At 39.0% G+C, this 14,747-nt stretch overlaps 1 protein-coding gene across 2 annotated transcripts; it reads left to right on the forward strand.

The window, feature by feature from the left end:
• The first annotated feature begins 5,111 nt into the window (after nucleotides 1–5,111).
• Nucleotides 5,112–12,672, forward strand: LOC311278787 (tumor necrosis factor receptor superfamily member 14-like). Of its 2 annotated transcripts, XM_084389830.1 has the most exons (10): nucleotides 5,112–5,874; nucleotides 5,907–7,493; nucleotides 8,166–8,645; nucleotides 9,845–9,970; nucleotides 10,124–10,279; nucleotides 10,440–10,527; nucleotides 10,602–10,786; nucleotides 11,021–11,033; nucleotides 11,139–11,175; nucleotides 11,384–12,672. In XM_084389830.1, exons 3-10 carry the CDS (start codon nucleotides 8,519–8,521, stop codon nucleotides 11,432–11,434), a joined length of 783 nt encoding a protein of 260 aa, XP_084245956.1. In that variant the 5' UTR covers nucleotides 5,112–5,874; nucleotides 5,907–7,493; nucleotides 8,166–8,518; the 3' UTR covers nucleotides 11,435–12,672. The 2 variants fall into 2 exon arrangements, with proteins under 2 accessions (XP_084245956.1, XP_084245955.1); XM_084389829.1 differs by having other exon boundaries at nucleotides 5,112–7,493.
• The last annotated feature ends 2,075 nt before the right edge of the window (nucleotides 12,673–14,747 follow it).

The raw sequence follows: 14,747 nt of genomic DNA on the forward strand, positions 1-14,747 counted from the left end.
GCTGCTGTCATTAGCCTGAAAAGGGCCATTAAGGACCCAGCCCAATACTGTCTTAATTGCATACGGTCCTCCCCCTTGGCTATTTATGACCTCCCAAGGTTCCAATATCTTGGGAGCATTGCTTCCAATCAATAAGTCAACATTGGCCTCTATACTGGGAATCTGTACTTTTGCCAGATATGACCATTTTGCCAACTCTCCTTCAGAGACAATACTGTCTGAACTTAAAGGCATTTTCTTCTGCGTGAGGACTTCTGGTAGCTTATAAAAAACATTGCTCTCCACACTAGATACCTCCAAGTCAAACAATAACTTTGCTGGCACAACACTTTCCTGTCCCGTGGTTTGTAGCAGAAAATGGGTTTGTTTACCAGACAGACCAAGCCTTTGCATGAGATGTTCCGAACAGAAAGTGGCTGAACTGCCGGGGTCCAGAAATGCATATGTTTGTATTACTCTGCCCCTTTGATGGATTTGACTTGGACTGGCAAGATGGAAAGAAGGCAGCGATCACTTCCGACCCCTACACGACCACAGGCTTCTTTAGACGCAGTGGTGTTAGGTCTCACAGGCTCCTTAGGTCGTTCTGTGTCTGCATTGGCTTTGTCTCTCTTGCAAACATGAAGCACACTAGGATGGTTTTGACCGCAAATCCTACAAGTAGCACGCTTTCTACAACTGCGACTCATGTGCCCGGCACCTAAACAGCCAAAGCAAAGCTCCTTCTCCTTTAGAAAGATTATTTTGTCCTGGTGTTTCTTCCCTTCGAACTGTTGACATTCCTCTAAAGAGTGACTTTGGAAACAACACACACAAATTGACCTAATAGTAGAACCATTTTCTGGCAAGACTGCACTTCTCTCTCCAAAGTTCCCAGCTGAGTGTACAGGGGCAATGGTGGTGGCAAAGCTGTTTCCTTTATATCTGTTGCCTGGCTGCGACTTTAGCCTGTTGACCGTAGCACCAGCTGTTCCTCGTGCTGAGTCCCGAATATCGCCAAACAAAGGGTCTGACAGAATACGGACATGTTTCTCAATGAATGCCACCAAATCCTTAAACAGAGCTCTGCGTTTAGCTGCATCCATTATGTTATGTGCCACTGACCTCCATTGTTCCCTCAGCTTAAATGGGAGCTTAGACATGACTGCTCTCATGTTGCTAGTCATGTCCAACTCCTGCATATATTGTATGTTCTCCATGACATTACAGCATGAGCGCAGAAAAAGTGAGTAGGCATTCAGTGCATTGATATCTTCTGCTCTTATAGGCGGCCACGCCAAAACCGTTTCCATATATGCAGAGGCAACTTTATACTCGTTGCCGAAGTGTTGTTTAAGCAGCTGCTTTGCTTTAACATAACCTAGATCAGGTGTCATATGCTGGCAACTTCGTACCAGTTCCCTTGGCTGTCCTCTCGTGAATTGTTCCAAGTAATATAAACAATCACCTTGGCTGACCTTATCCTCCACTGCCTGCTCAAACGCTCGCATAAATGAAATATATTGAAGAGGATCCCCATCAAATAAGGCAGTGGTTCTCAACCCTGCTCCTGGAGGCACCCCAACACTGCACGTTTCCTTTGTCTCCCTAATCAAACACACCTGATTCAACTCATGAGCTCATTATCACATGGGTTAAATGTGCAGTGTTGGGGGTACTCCAGGAGCAGGGTTGAGAACCACTGAAATAAGGGAATCTCTCTTGCAGGCAATAACATGAACCGTTGCTGTTGGACCAATGCTGTAGTTATTTCATTTTGCCTTTCCATTATGGAACAGATATTCCCCAGTTGCTGTTCATCTACTGGCTGAGCATTGAACGGGTGGGGTCTCAAAAGTTGTGGTGGTACAATATGGTGATCGTCCATTTGAGAACCCATCCTCTGGTTTAGCCCAGCCTGGCCTTGTTGACTAGCCTGCTGAGTTAGCAGTTGTGGATTGCCTGTTGGCAGTGACCAATCCTGGCCCTGCTGTGCTTTGTGTTGGTTTACAGGCCTGTATTCCTTTGCCATAGGATTGAGCTCATTAACAGTTGCCATTCTTTTGCTTTTACTCATGTAAGAATTCATCCCATTAGATGTGGTAATTAATGTCAGAGGCAGAGACCAGCACTTCCAACTTAGCATTGGAGGCAGCTATCATAGCTTCCAGCTCAAGTTGTTCTCTTCTCCTTTTTAGTTGCTGCTCCTGTTCTTCCACTGCATGCATTTCCTTTAAAGATGCAGCCCGAGCAAGCAGTGCAGCTCTTTCTGCCCTTTCCATTATTTTTGCAGAGTTAGTGGATTTTCCACTGCGAGAACTCCTCCTGCTTGATTGCTTGCTAGGGACATTTGAGACACTTTCCTCTGGCCGGATTTCATCACCACATTCATCATCTTTTTTACCTTTCATTGAGGGAATAACATGTAACCAGCGGTTCACCTCAGACCGAAATTCATCATTACAAATCATTTTTGCTTTGAACCAAATATTATGGTTTTCCTTTTCACCCTCAGGTAACATGACCAGCAAAGAATCATGAACACATTTTGCATCATCACACAAATCAACAAGAGCACTCAGAACACATTGTACACCTTCTTTATCACTTATTTGCATAAGCTCTTTGATACGTTCCCTTAGCTTATAAGCCTTATTTAATTTAGCCTTCCTATCATTTTGCAGCCTTTCCAGCTTTTGTTCAAATGCCTTTGCAGTTAATTTTACAACACGTTTTTCTTTCTCTTTTAACACATCAGAACCATTTGCTTTACTGTTCCATTCAGCTGATTGCGCAACCGCCTCAGCAGCTGACGCGTCTTTTTCAAGTAAACTCATGGTGTACTTAAACGTCACAAAGCTAAATAATCAGTAGTCAATGTCATTTGCTTTCCACTACAAATGTTCAGTTCTTTCTTTACCAATGCATTGGATTTGATTTTTATGCCCGGGTAAGTCTGAGTAGGGTGCACACAACTTTATGAATGGTCATTCAAAAACTTTGTAGCGCTACAACATACCTTAACGTGGGGCGCCTTGTAAATGAAAGAGGACCAGCTCACGATGTCCTCACACTGGTGGTGGATGATGAAAGAAGTTTCGCGTTGTCCCCGAACAGCTGAGCAGACCTTGGCTTGGCTCCGGGCCGGATGGGTCAGCACCGCCGCGTCCTCTCGCCGATGCTGCTTTCTCTCGCCGGGTTACACAGCCGGGAAAATACACAATAAGCAGCTTTTAGAAGTCCGGTTTCCAGCGGCCACTCCGTATGGCTTTAACGGTGAACAACGCGACGATCCACACGCGACGATCTTCCACCTTCATAAAGCCTAGTTTTTGACTTGTGTAACCGCGAAGCATAAGCTTTGCAGCTGAGGGTTACGCAGAGGTTTGAAGTTGGCTAGTTGACGCGCTTGCCGTGGCGGCTTTGTTTGATTCAAAAAGAATGTAACAGGAGTTCAAGTTCTACTTTCCTCTCTGTCGTGAGAGATATGATTTATTGTTACACAAGGTCTTTGTTATCCATAATGAACAATATTCCATCTTCATCGACACTGTCACATATCAAACTTACACCCACCGCATCCGTGGCGGTCAAAAACTAGTTGGCCATTTCCCCTCTGGCAACACCTGTGTCTGATTACACCTACCCTCCTAAGTAGATGAGCCCCATTTAGCTATGCCATGACCATAGTACCACCTACTGGCCAAACCTGGACATTAAAGGAGAAGTTCACTTTTAAAATGAAAATTCTGTCATCATATAATCACCCTCATGTTGTTTCAAACCTGTATGAATTTCTTTCTTCTGCTGAACAGAAAGATATTTAGAAGAATATCAGTAACCAGGCAGTTTTTGGGTCCCAATAGCCGCGTTTCCACTGTCGGGCCAGTGCGAGCCAGGGCTTTAAACGGGCCGTGCCGGGCTAATAGCCTCGGGCCAATAGCACCGGGCCTGCGTTTCCACTGTCGGGCCAGAAGCTCCACAGCGCTTCACTAAAACACGACCGTAACACGCCTCTCTGGAACAACGTCACACTAACCCATCATTTCACCAACAAATGGAAGTTTTATCAGAAAACTAATCAGATATCACTGGAAACAGCAGTGAAAACAAACACGATAAAAGCGTCCGTTTGCTAGCTTTTTTTTGTTTGTTTAGCAGCTACTTGAATATTTAAAACCCAAGCATCGATGTTTTACCACAGGTTTACAATAAAAAGTGATACATTGACCATAATGAATTAATTTATGTAAAAATTGCACATTAGTCACTCAGAAATAAATTACCGTTAGGTCTATTTCACAAAAGAAAGAGGACACACTTACTTTTTCAGTCGCGTCTGTTTCTTTATCTGGTAACTTAGTTACAGGACATATTTACATCACATTTAGAAAAAATGATAATTTCTACAAATATATGCCATACGACCTGAGGAGCTTTAGCACTCTCTCGACTCCCATACAGATATTTTCAGTCAGAGAAACAGAGGAAGCTCCCGAAAAAAAAAGTTACTTTATTTTTTGATAGTCCGGTTTAAAGAGACGAGACGCTATGACAGATAAAATAAAAACATGACTGTGATAGCCTTTAAGATTGGTCTGATTTCTTCAAGCGTTCGCTATGTTGTTGTTTTTTTACTATGCGTATCTTCAAGCGTTTACTATGGTAACGGCTAGCGCGCATAGTCTTTTGCATCACAAACAGAAGGCATTCAAACATGAACGCGATTTAAATTATTTTATTTTTAAGTCTTAAATGCTGACAGAATCATCCGGCGCTGCCGTCTCCCAACGGTAAACTCCTCCTCTGTTGGTAACCACTCCTCTAGCCTGAGCTGGCCCGCTTTGGCCCAAGGTATTCGACGGGCCAGAAATCCTGGCCGTTGGCCCCGAGTAAGCCCCGATCAAGCCCCGGAAGTGACAGTGGAAACGCGACTGGCCCTGGCACGCACTAGCACGGCCCGGCCCTGGCCCGACAGTGGAAACGCGGCTAATGACTTCCATAGTAGGAAAAAAAATATACTATGGAAGTCAATGGGACCCAAAAACTGCCTGGTTACTGATATTCTTCTAAATATCTTCCTTTCTGTTCAGCAGAAGAAAGAAATTCATACAGGTTTGAAACAACATGAGGGTGATTATATGATGACAGAATTTTCATTTTAAAAGTAAACTTCTCCTTTAACACTAAAATGGCTCTTACAGAATTATTATTATTATTATAACATTCAAATTACTAGACAAAAAATTATATCCTGAGAAAAGAGGATTTTGATGGGTATAGCGCCATAGACCTCCATTCATTCTGCACTCATCCTGTGAGCGCCCTCATGTGGAGCCAGAGTGGAACGGCAACCAGTTCAGAAGCCGGAAGTTTACTGAGAGTGAAACTTCTCTGGTATTATTCATTGTTTTACGGTGTGTACTTTAATCTTAACACCTTTTACCTATTTATTTATTATTCTCAGGTAAGGTAAAGAGAGTCAAATCTGACCTAAACCGTAAGCATTCAAAAAGTACTTACAATTTGGTCAGAAGACTCCCCTGTGGTATGTTCGCATTAAAAGTCTTCCAGCATCATAAATCTAAGTCTCGGTAGGCAGATTTTGTAATCAATTAAATTTATTTTAATTGGTTACTTTTCTTTTATAATAAACAAAAATATAAAGGCAAATAAAACTTCATCGTTTAAGTATAAAATACAATAATCACGCTTTGAATCAAAGGTGTAGTAAGCTCTGGGCTTCTCATCTTCTGCTTGGGGTTTCTTGTCCTCAGCTCTGGGCTTCTAGGCGTCGGGGGCTCTGGCGTATCAGTATCCCAAGAGGCAGTCAGTTCATTCAGTCTTTTATACTCCTGTTGTTTTCAACAGACGTTAGGTTGACACTCCTCCAAAGTTTCCCAGATCCTTCTCCAGGCAGGTGCAAGCGGTCCATCTCTTCATGTCCTTGAACTACAGTAAACTCAACTAAGATGGCTGAGTTCTAGGAGTCCTCTAGCGCAAAATAATCACACTTTTCTGCTCCTCTCAACATGGGTTGGCACAGTCACATACATAACCAATTACTGTACATCTATGCCAAAACAATATAAGCCATCTTTTACAAACAAAATAAATAATAACATTGAATGCAATGCATTCTATCCAATACACTGGCTAAATATGTGTAACAAAAAGGTATCTATAATAAACAGGGAGGCAGGTAATTGCATTTTCTTGATATTATACAACATCATATGACCAACTTCCGGTTGTAAAAGGCAGCAGACCCCATTCGGTCATCACACCCATAGATTACTAAACTAGTGATGGCAAAAATGATTGTTTTTGATGCAGTACCGGAAGGTTTTTTGAGACTTTTGTGAGGCAGTAATGAACCTCATAAGCAATCACTGTTTAAAAAACAGGTATTGTTAAATGGTGTTGATATTAAAGACTGTAAATGTAATAATACATTTTTCAGATGCCTGATTCATTGCCTTGCAACAGCTCGAAATAAATACTTTTGGAATGAACATTTTGAAAAATTGAATTGGAGATTTGTTTGGACTTATAATAACAAATATTAAATCAATAATAAAGTTTATGAAATATACTTTAAAATTATACATAACATTTATCCAACAAACCAGTTCCTAAAAAGGTATAAGAATGGCCTTTCTGAATCTTTTGTATTTTGTAAACAGGATACTGAAAATATTTTTTTTATCTTTTCTTTGAATGTATGTATGTGAATTATTATTATTATTATTATTATTATTTTTTATTTTTTTTGATTGATGTGGAATATTTATTTAATATGTTAAGTGGAATCAAATTTCACAAAGGGATGTTTTTATTTTTTTATTATGACAAAAAAGATAGACAAGAATCCCGTTTTTATGTTAAATCTTATTATATTACTTGGTAAGTTTTATACAAATGGTCTGAAAGGATTCCTAACATTTACCATTTTAAGCCTGATATGAAGATTTACTTTTGAAACACTGCAAGGACTCTCAAACTGCAAAGCAACCAGAACTATGGTAAACTATAAAAAATTTAATTCCTCTTCTTTATTTTAATTATACATGTATACCTCCTCTCCAATATGTCATTTTTTTTTCTTTTTTTTTTTTTCTTTTTTTCCTTAATGTGTGAATTGACTGTTTAGCATATTTGATATAAACCTTACCTGTAATGTTCTTCGTATCTTACGATGCTCTGGATTCATTTTGAACCTTGTGAAATATGTGCATGCTGTATATATTATATAATGTATAATTCTGGAAATAATAATAATGATGGCAAAATGAGGCTTCCTGAACTAAAAACCCTTTTTTGAGTGCTCCAAAAAAGGCGTCAGAGACTTCCTGCCAGAGACTGCTTCCGAATCCGATTTAACCGAAGCAAACCGAAAGTCTACTCATCCTGTCGTATGCAAAAACTTCTTGCAGCCGATTTTTCGACGAACTCTCTCTGTCCAGTGTTGTGATGTGAAAGAAACAGACGTGAATATATTAGCCTATCAGAAGGTAAGTATTTTTATTTGTATTAAAAAGGAAAACCTGCAGCTGGAGCTTTGAACTACTAGCCTAAATAATCACGGCACAATATAAGCTTTTCTTGTCCGTATTTTAAAGGCAGTCGACAACTGACCGAATTATGTTATGTATGCCTTTGTCTTTTATGAGTCGCTTTGATCCTTCAGTGCTATACGTGTTATTTCTAAATTTCGTTCACACAAGGTTTAAAAGTGAAAGTGTTTTTGCTCCTCCCACTTGTTGTCAGGGTTTCATTTCTGTTAAAATGCTTTTTTTGCTTCTTATGTGGTTTTATAAAAACTTGCTTTGATGATATACTTAATGCCATGATAATAAAATAAGAATTATTGCGTTTATTCCATACTAGTATTTATTTTGAAAAAAAATTTTTTTTTAAAGACTGCATTTAGAATATTGTACCTATAGCACAACAAAGATTTGTTTATTTTATTCCTCAATGTTTAAAAATGTCAATGGAAATGACACTGTGGTGGAAAAGTTTTTGATGTTTTAAGGAAAATGTTAAAAATGATGGAAGTAAACTAATTAGAGATTTCTTTCCTAAATATACAAAAAAGACAAAAGTGCTTTTATTTGAAGAAACAAATAAAGTTCACAGTGAGGTGATTAATTTCTTGTTCTTGTTTTTCTTTCTGTTTTTAGTTAGTTTGACAGAGAATGGATATGTCTGCAAGATGCATGTGGGAAATACAACCTGCACAAGTCAAGATCTGAAGTTTTGAACGGCTGTCTTAAGTCCTGCCGTCAGCTATCGGAATGTAGAAGTCCTCCGCCTGAGAGGGAAAAAATCACGCATTCTAATCATAGACTGTAAAGAATATTCTAATCTACGTCAGAGCGTCAGAGCGTCCCCGAATCTTTCTACGGCGTCGGTGGCTGGGCGGCGAGAGACAATTTTGAGGCTCTCGCCGCCGGCGGTGTGAACGCACAGTTAAGGCATCAGACCACGCAGCTAACGACACCGATACTGTGAAGGCTGAGGACATTCATGTGACATGACCACTTTAAGGATTACTCTTCCCTTTACTGTTATTCTTCCACTTTACTATGAACTTTGCTTTTGTCGATGTGCTCATGCTGAATATGAGACAGATGGGGAATGCTGTCCAATGTGTGCTCCTGGTAAGACTGATAATAAAACGTTATACCATATAGGCTACTTTACATATTTTACACAATTTGTATAATTTCAAAGTTTCTAACTTTAGATTTTTTTTTAAATTCTTTATCAATATGTTTTTTTTTTTTACTGCAAGTTTGTTACGTTATTACGTCAGTTATGATAATCTGCTTTATTCTGCATTAATTAATATATTTTTTCTGTATAAAAGCATTTGTTTGGTTTGTGAAAAAAAATAAAAAATTATAAAGTCTGAATACCAGGACAGTAGCCTGGTAATACCATACCAGACATTCTCTGAAGTTTAAAATCATTGGTTACCCGTAAGCCAATCACATAACGTTAGGTTATGGCATGTATTATGCGCATGCTCAGCCGCATCTAACTTCCACTGTAAACACATGTATGATCATAGTCAGTATATATGATGCGAAAACAAAACCATCGAGCGAAATACCGGAGTGAACTAAATTATGTGAAGTACCCAGCAAACACATTTACGTTGTGGCAACGTCTCTGGCACGTTGCATTTCTGCTATGGCAACGTCGCTGTCTACGTGCTCGCAACATTGTAACAACGTAGAATTGTAAGACGTGACAGGGCTGTAGCAACGTTGTTGCGCGACATTCAGCAACTGAGAGACGACGTTTTGACAATATTTTTATATGGTGTATTTTGTTAGATAATTATATACTTTTTATCGTTTATTGTTTATCTATATTATTATTTAATCGGGCTATCAACACCTGCAAGTGTAGCCTACACTTTGAAGAGTAAAAATGACAGAAGGTTTCGTTAATTCAACTTTATTAAAACTGCATATAATCAAATTGCACTTCCAAGTCATACATTTGTGAAAAAAAAAAAAAGAAATAAACGATTATACAAATTTATTTTAAGTATAATAAATAAAACATAAAAAGAAAAGGCAGATCAGAACATTTAATGAACAAAACCGGGTCTGTATGGCAGACAGTAGCCGAAAGCAGTCACCGGGGAAACATCCACAAATCCAGAGGAGGAAAGAAACGATGGCTACGTTGTGCCAACGTTCTGTGTTTGCTGGGTAAATCTATGCATCCACAGTACAATCAGCGTCTACCTCTCAGCCCTTAGAATACCATGACAGTGCATTTTGCATCACATTATTAAGTGATTTCTGTTGAAAATTAATACCAAATTTTATGTGCTGCTTTTTAGGAAACCGTGTTTATTCGGACTGCACGCATGATACCAGCACAACTTGTGCTCCATGCCCTGAATACACTTATACTGATGAACCCAACGGCTTATCAAAATGCCTTACATGTTCAGAGTGTGATTCAAGTGAGTGTTTCCCCCTTTAAATTTGTTAATCCGAAAATTAAAAAGTTAATAATTTACTTAAGAGGTGATCTAGCATCTAAAGAGATGCAGAGGTTCATGGGTTCCTACAGTAACTAATGTAATATTGTTTCTGCTGACTGATTTCTATCTTAGAGCGAGGGTTAAGAGTGAGTAAAGCCTGCACTCGGTCGTCAGATGCTGTGTGTGAGCCACTGGAGAGATTCTTCTGCACTGAAAGAGAGAAACACTCTTGTAGACTCGCTGTGCAACACTCTGAATGCAGACCTGGACAATACATCAGACAAGCAGGTAAATGATCACATTATATAAAGAGGCATGGACAGTGCATGGAATGCTGTTTATTGTTATCTGTGCTGCATTAGTTGCAGTTTAAGGAAACAAGAGCCTTTATTTATTTTATTTCATTTTAAACAATATCTTTATGTAACTATATGTCCATTGTCTACAGGCACTGGCTCCACAGATACAGTATGTGCCGACTGTAAAGCTGAAACATATTCAGATGGCTCTTTATCATCCTGTAAACCACACACAAAGTAAGTGTTCACTTATACTGTAGGTGTGTGCTGTTGCTCATCATTTTACATCTGATCCTGGATATTATTCACAGGTGTGAAGCATTGGGACTTACTGAAATAAATCCAGGAACACAGTCGTCTGACAGTGAATGTGGAAATCTCCCTGCTGTTACAGCCATTGCTCTTAGTGTTACAGCTACTGTGATAGTAATAATTACAGTAATAAGTGTTCTTACAATCAAACATATTCAAAAGAAGAAACAATCTCATCGGTCAGGTAAGCTTTAATCAATTTGTTCAGAACGTTTTTGTAGTATGAGATATAGAGTTGTTTTTCATATAATTTCTATGCAAATTCAGCCAAATTAAATAAATACAGTCATGGAGCTGAAATACTTGTTGACAATCATTCATATACACTATATTTGCTACAATTAGAAAAAAGAGGGTGATGCAGTGAGTAATATAATGTTGATTAAATTATAATTTTGTCTCTCTTCTGTTCATACAGGAATGCAGGTATTGTAAGTTTATTTCTTTTTTCACATTAAAGAGAAAAAAAATAAAACAAATTACTTTTAATTTGTTTTAAATAACAAAATGTATGTTTATCTGTTTTCTGTTAAAAGGAAACGGGATATAATGTCAATGAAAAAGCCAGAATGGGTAAGAGTAGTAATTCATATTGACATACAACACAGTTAATCATCTCATGTACATGATGAGCAACTTTAGTGACATTATATTAGATTTTAATTGTGATTTATTTAACAATCTGTTGGTCTTCATTGGTTTGACTGTGAGAAAACAATGCAACACATTATTTGTGCCTGTGCAAGTTGGAAAGTAATGCTTTCATTCACTGTGTTTTCAGCTGTTCATGACCGGAATAATACTGAGCTCTCCAGATTGGAACAACCCGTAAACGACTAGGAATAGATACAGTTTTCCAGACTACTCAGAATTGTCTCCACATCAGGACCGGTGCCATTACACATACTTCCGAACAAATGCAGACTATTCTCCTACTCGCAGAAATAGTTGCGTCTCTCTCCTTTACCCAACACCAATGAAGAGAGAACGCCAACTCCTGTGAAGACCTTTCTAATTCTGTCTATGGTGAAGACTTCAGATAATGCAAACTCTGAATCAACATGCACCAATGCTACATTTTTCAAAATGTCATAATAATCATTTGTTTACAAACAAGTTTTTTTTTTACAATTATAAAATCGTTTTTTATTTTTATTTTATTCTAGAATCGATATTAATTAAAATTCACTGGATGGAATCCACTGCTGCTTTAATGTATATATAATGAGTGATTATAATCAAGGTATTAAATTTATATTTTTCCTTCTAAATATCAAATGAGTTGAATGACTTCTCTGGAGATTTTACTTTGTTATAGAAGTTACAGTGTGATTACTGAAATGCTCTTTTCATGTATTCATTAATGTCAGTATTTGATATTTGAATGCAGTAACATTGCTTGCCTATTTATCCCAGCTTCCAGAAATTAAATAGGGACTGGTTTTGTGTTTGAGAAAGGTCTTCAACATGTTAAAACACATAGGGGTCATTTAAGTCTATAGTTTAAGGTACCATTTGTCAGTTAAAGCCTATACTTTCCATTTAGGATAAAGTGTGCTATCCTGAGAGAAAGAACTTGTGATCTTGATGTTTTGAGACGAGACTCCTGTTCATAGTTAGAGCCTGGCCAAATCCAACCTTGGAAAAGATGTGTGCCGGGTGTGTGTGTTAGTCTTCTTGCTTACAGGTTAAGGAACCACTGGCATTGTTGGAGATTGACTGAGTTGTTGTTCGGGACATGCTGGCACCCAGCAACCCAAATTTGTGACCTGGAAGGTCATGACGTGCCTAACTTCAGGGTCCGAGTGTCAGCAGCATAGTCTATGGAGATATGCTTCTGCCTATCTGTATATGTGTGGAAAATTACTATGTTTATCAATTTCTTGGCCAATAAGAATCATTCAGCCTGTAAGCAATGACGTAGCTTAGACCTTGGAAATGGTATAACTGCTGTGATTTTTGTAACTGTAGCCGGGGCGGCCTACGAACTCCTGTGTGAGTCTTGAAGCTGACTGCTGCTGATGAAACTGCAAACTATCTTCAGTAAAACTTTTCTTCAATTTTTTATAATTCTGACTCCGGGTCTTCTTTTCAAACATCTGGTCCATGGGTCCTAAACTGTTAACCCCTAACACTACGATAACGATGAAAATCTGACGATAACTATCAAAATCATCTTTTGATAGAAACTTGGCGCATTTATCGATTACATTGTTTCATGGGCGTCGGAAGCAAAAAAAAAGTGGGTGGGTCCTCCCCCAGAAAAATGTTACTAATAAAATTTCATGTATTCTGATGCCTTTTAATTAAACAAGTAAACTAAACTCGCCTCCTCGTCATGCATTAAATGCACAGCTATCCGTGGATTAACCTGCTGATACCATGGTCATTTGCCAGCATTTACAACTTAAAGCGATGTTTGCAATATTTGACTGGAAGAGTACAACGGGCGTTTTTTTCGTCAGTTGCGGCTTGTTGAGAAATATAATGTAGCGATTCAGCGGAAATGGAGTTTAATTCATTAGGGCATTCCTCAAGTGGAATGGATTTGACTGACGACGCTCTGAAAAGTGAACAGACATATGCGCTGAATGTAAAAGTCCAATAGAGCATCACAGTCCCGCCCACAGCCGGTGGTAAAAAGTAAAAATTCAATACAATTTCTCCATTGACAGTTGGGGTATAAGCCATAAAACGTAACCATACATGGTAGACTTAAAACCAGCTACGGCTGTACTAAGCGATTGTATATGCTCATATAACCGCCAAAAGTTCATGGGGTAGGGGTACTAACCTTGTTTTGAGGTAAATGCCTTTTATTCGCAATGTCTTGGAGAAGTACTTCATTACCAACAATCCTGAACAATCCCAAAATCCCACAGTGATGCATCTGATTGGTGGAGCTCGTGTAAATGTCTGGTTAAACCCCGCGAAAGTCCGTGAAGACTGAAGATCATTAAAAAAAAAAACCTGTGTTGCGTTTTTTGCACGGTAGATTTATCAGTGCAATCATGATCTCTTGGCTGCCATGATGGCTTTTTTCAAGGAGGAAAACAAAAGTGTTAAAAGGGGTGAAAACCACAGGGATTAAAGTTCTCCGTCGCTACGACGGATTTCAGTTAATTGCAGCAAGTCTATGACGGATTTCCGTCAATTGACCTATGGCTAAACCACGCCCCCAAACGCGATGAGCCAATCACAGTGCGCATAGCTAACCCATACACTCAGACATTCTCTGCTTCCACTTCCATTGAAATGCATTGCAGTTAGTCAGTTTTCATTCGTTTTTATATGTTTTTTCTTGTCATTTTAAGTTTAAAATGGTCAAACGGTGTGCATGGGGTACATGCAACTCCGACACTAGGTATCCTGAGAGGCTGGGTGACGGTGTGTATTTTTTACCCACATTTCAACCGAGATAAGTGTCTGCTCTGGATTAAGTTATGCGGTAGACCACAACACCAACTAAACACAATTAAACAAGGATGTCTACATCTGTTCTAAGGTAAGTCAACAACGTATTTGAACGTTATCTTTAACATCTCTAACATAACGTTAGGCTAGCTTCTAGCTGCGTTGTACATCATGTCACTTGGCTTCATTAACGTATCTGTAAATAGCTAGACACAATGTTGTGTTTTACTCAAATATAAGTAGGCTAAACACTTTGCAGTTGTAATGATGTCCTGTATGAACAAAATGGAGTATGTTTTTATGTTTCCACTGTTCGATCGCGCCCGCGCCTCTCTCTCTCTGACACACACACACACACACACACACACACACACACACACACACACACACACACACACACACACACACACACACACATTCCAGCATTGCAATCTTGACATCGCAGCCTGTTCATTATGCTGCGTTCACACCAAACGCGAATAGAGCGTCAAATTCGCACGTATCGCGTCTAGTTCGACGCTTGAACACGTTGAATCCATTCGCGCGTCCAAAGCGAATAGGACGCGCGTATAAAGCGAGCGTTTGAAGCGAAATAGCACCAAATTATAACGTGTACAGTACACTGTGACCTGTAAATCTTTGTCTGGAGCTGAAGCTTTTCATCGACCTTCTCAACAATGAAATTATTAATATAACCCTCCAATGTATAGTTAAGGCCCTTTTGGTGACTT

The sequence above is a fragment of the Rutilus rutilus genome, assembly GCF_951802725.1.
Source record: "Rutilus rutilus genome assembly, chromosome: 19".
NCBI lineage: Eukaryota > Metazoa > Chordata > Actinopteri > Cypriniformes > Leuciscidae > Rutilus > Rutilus rutilus.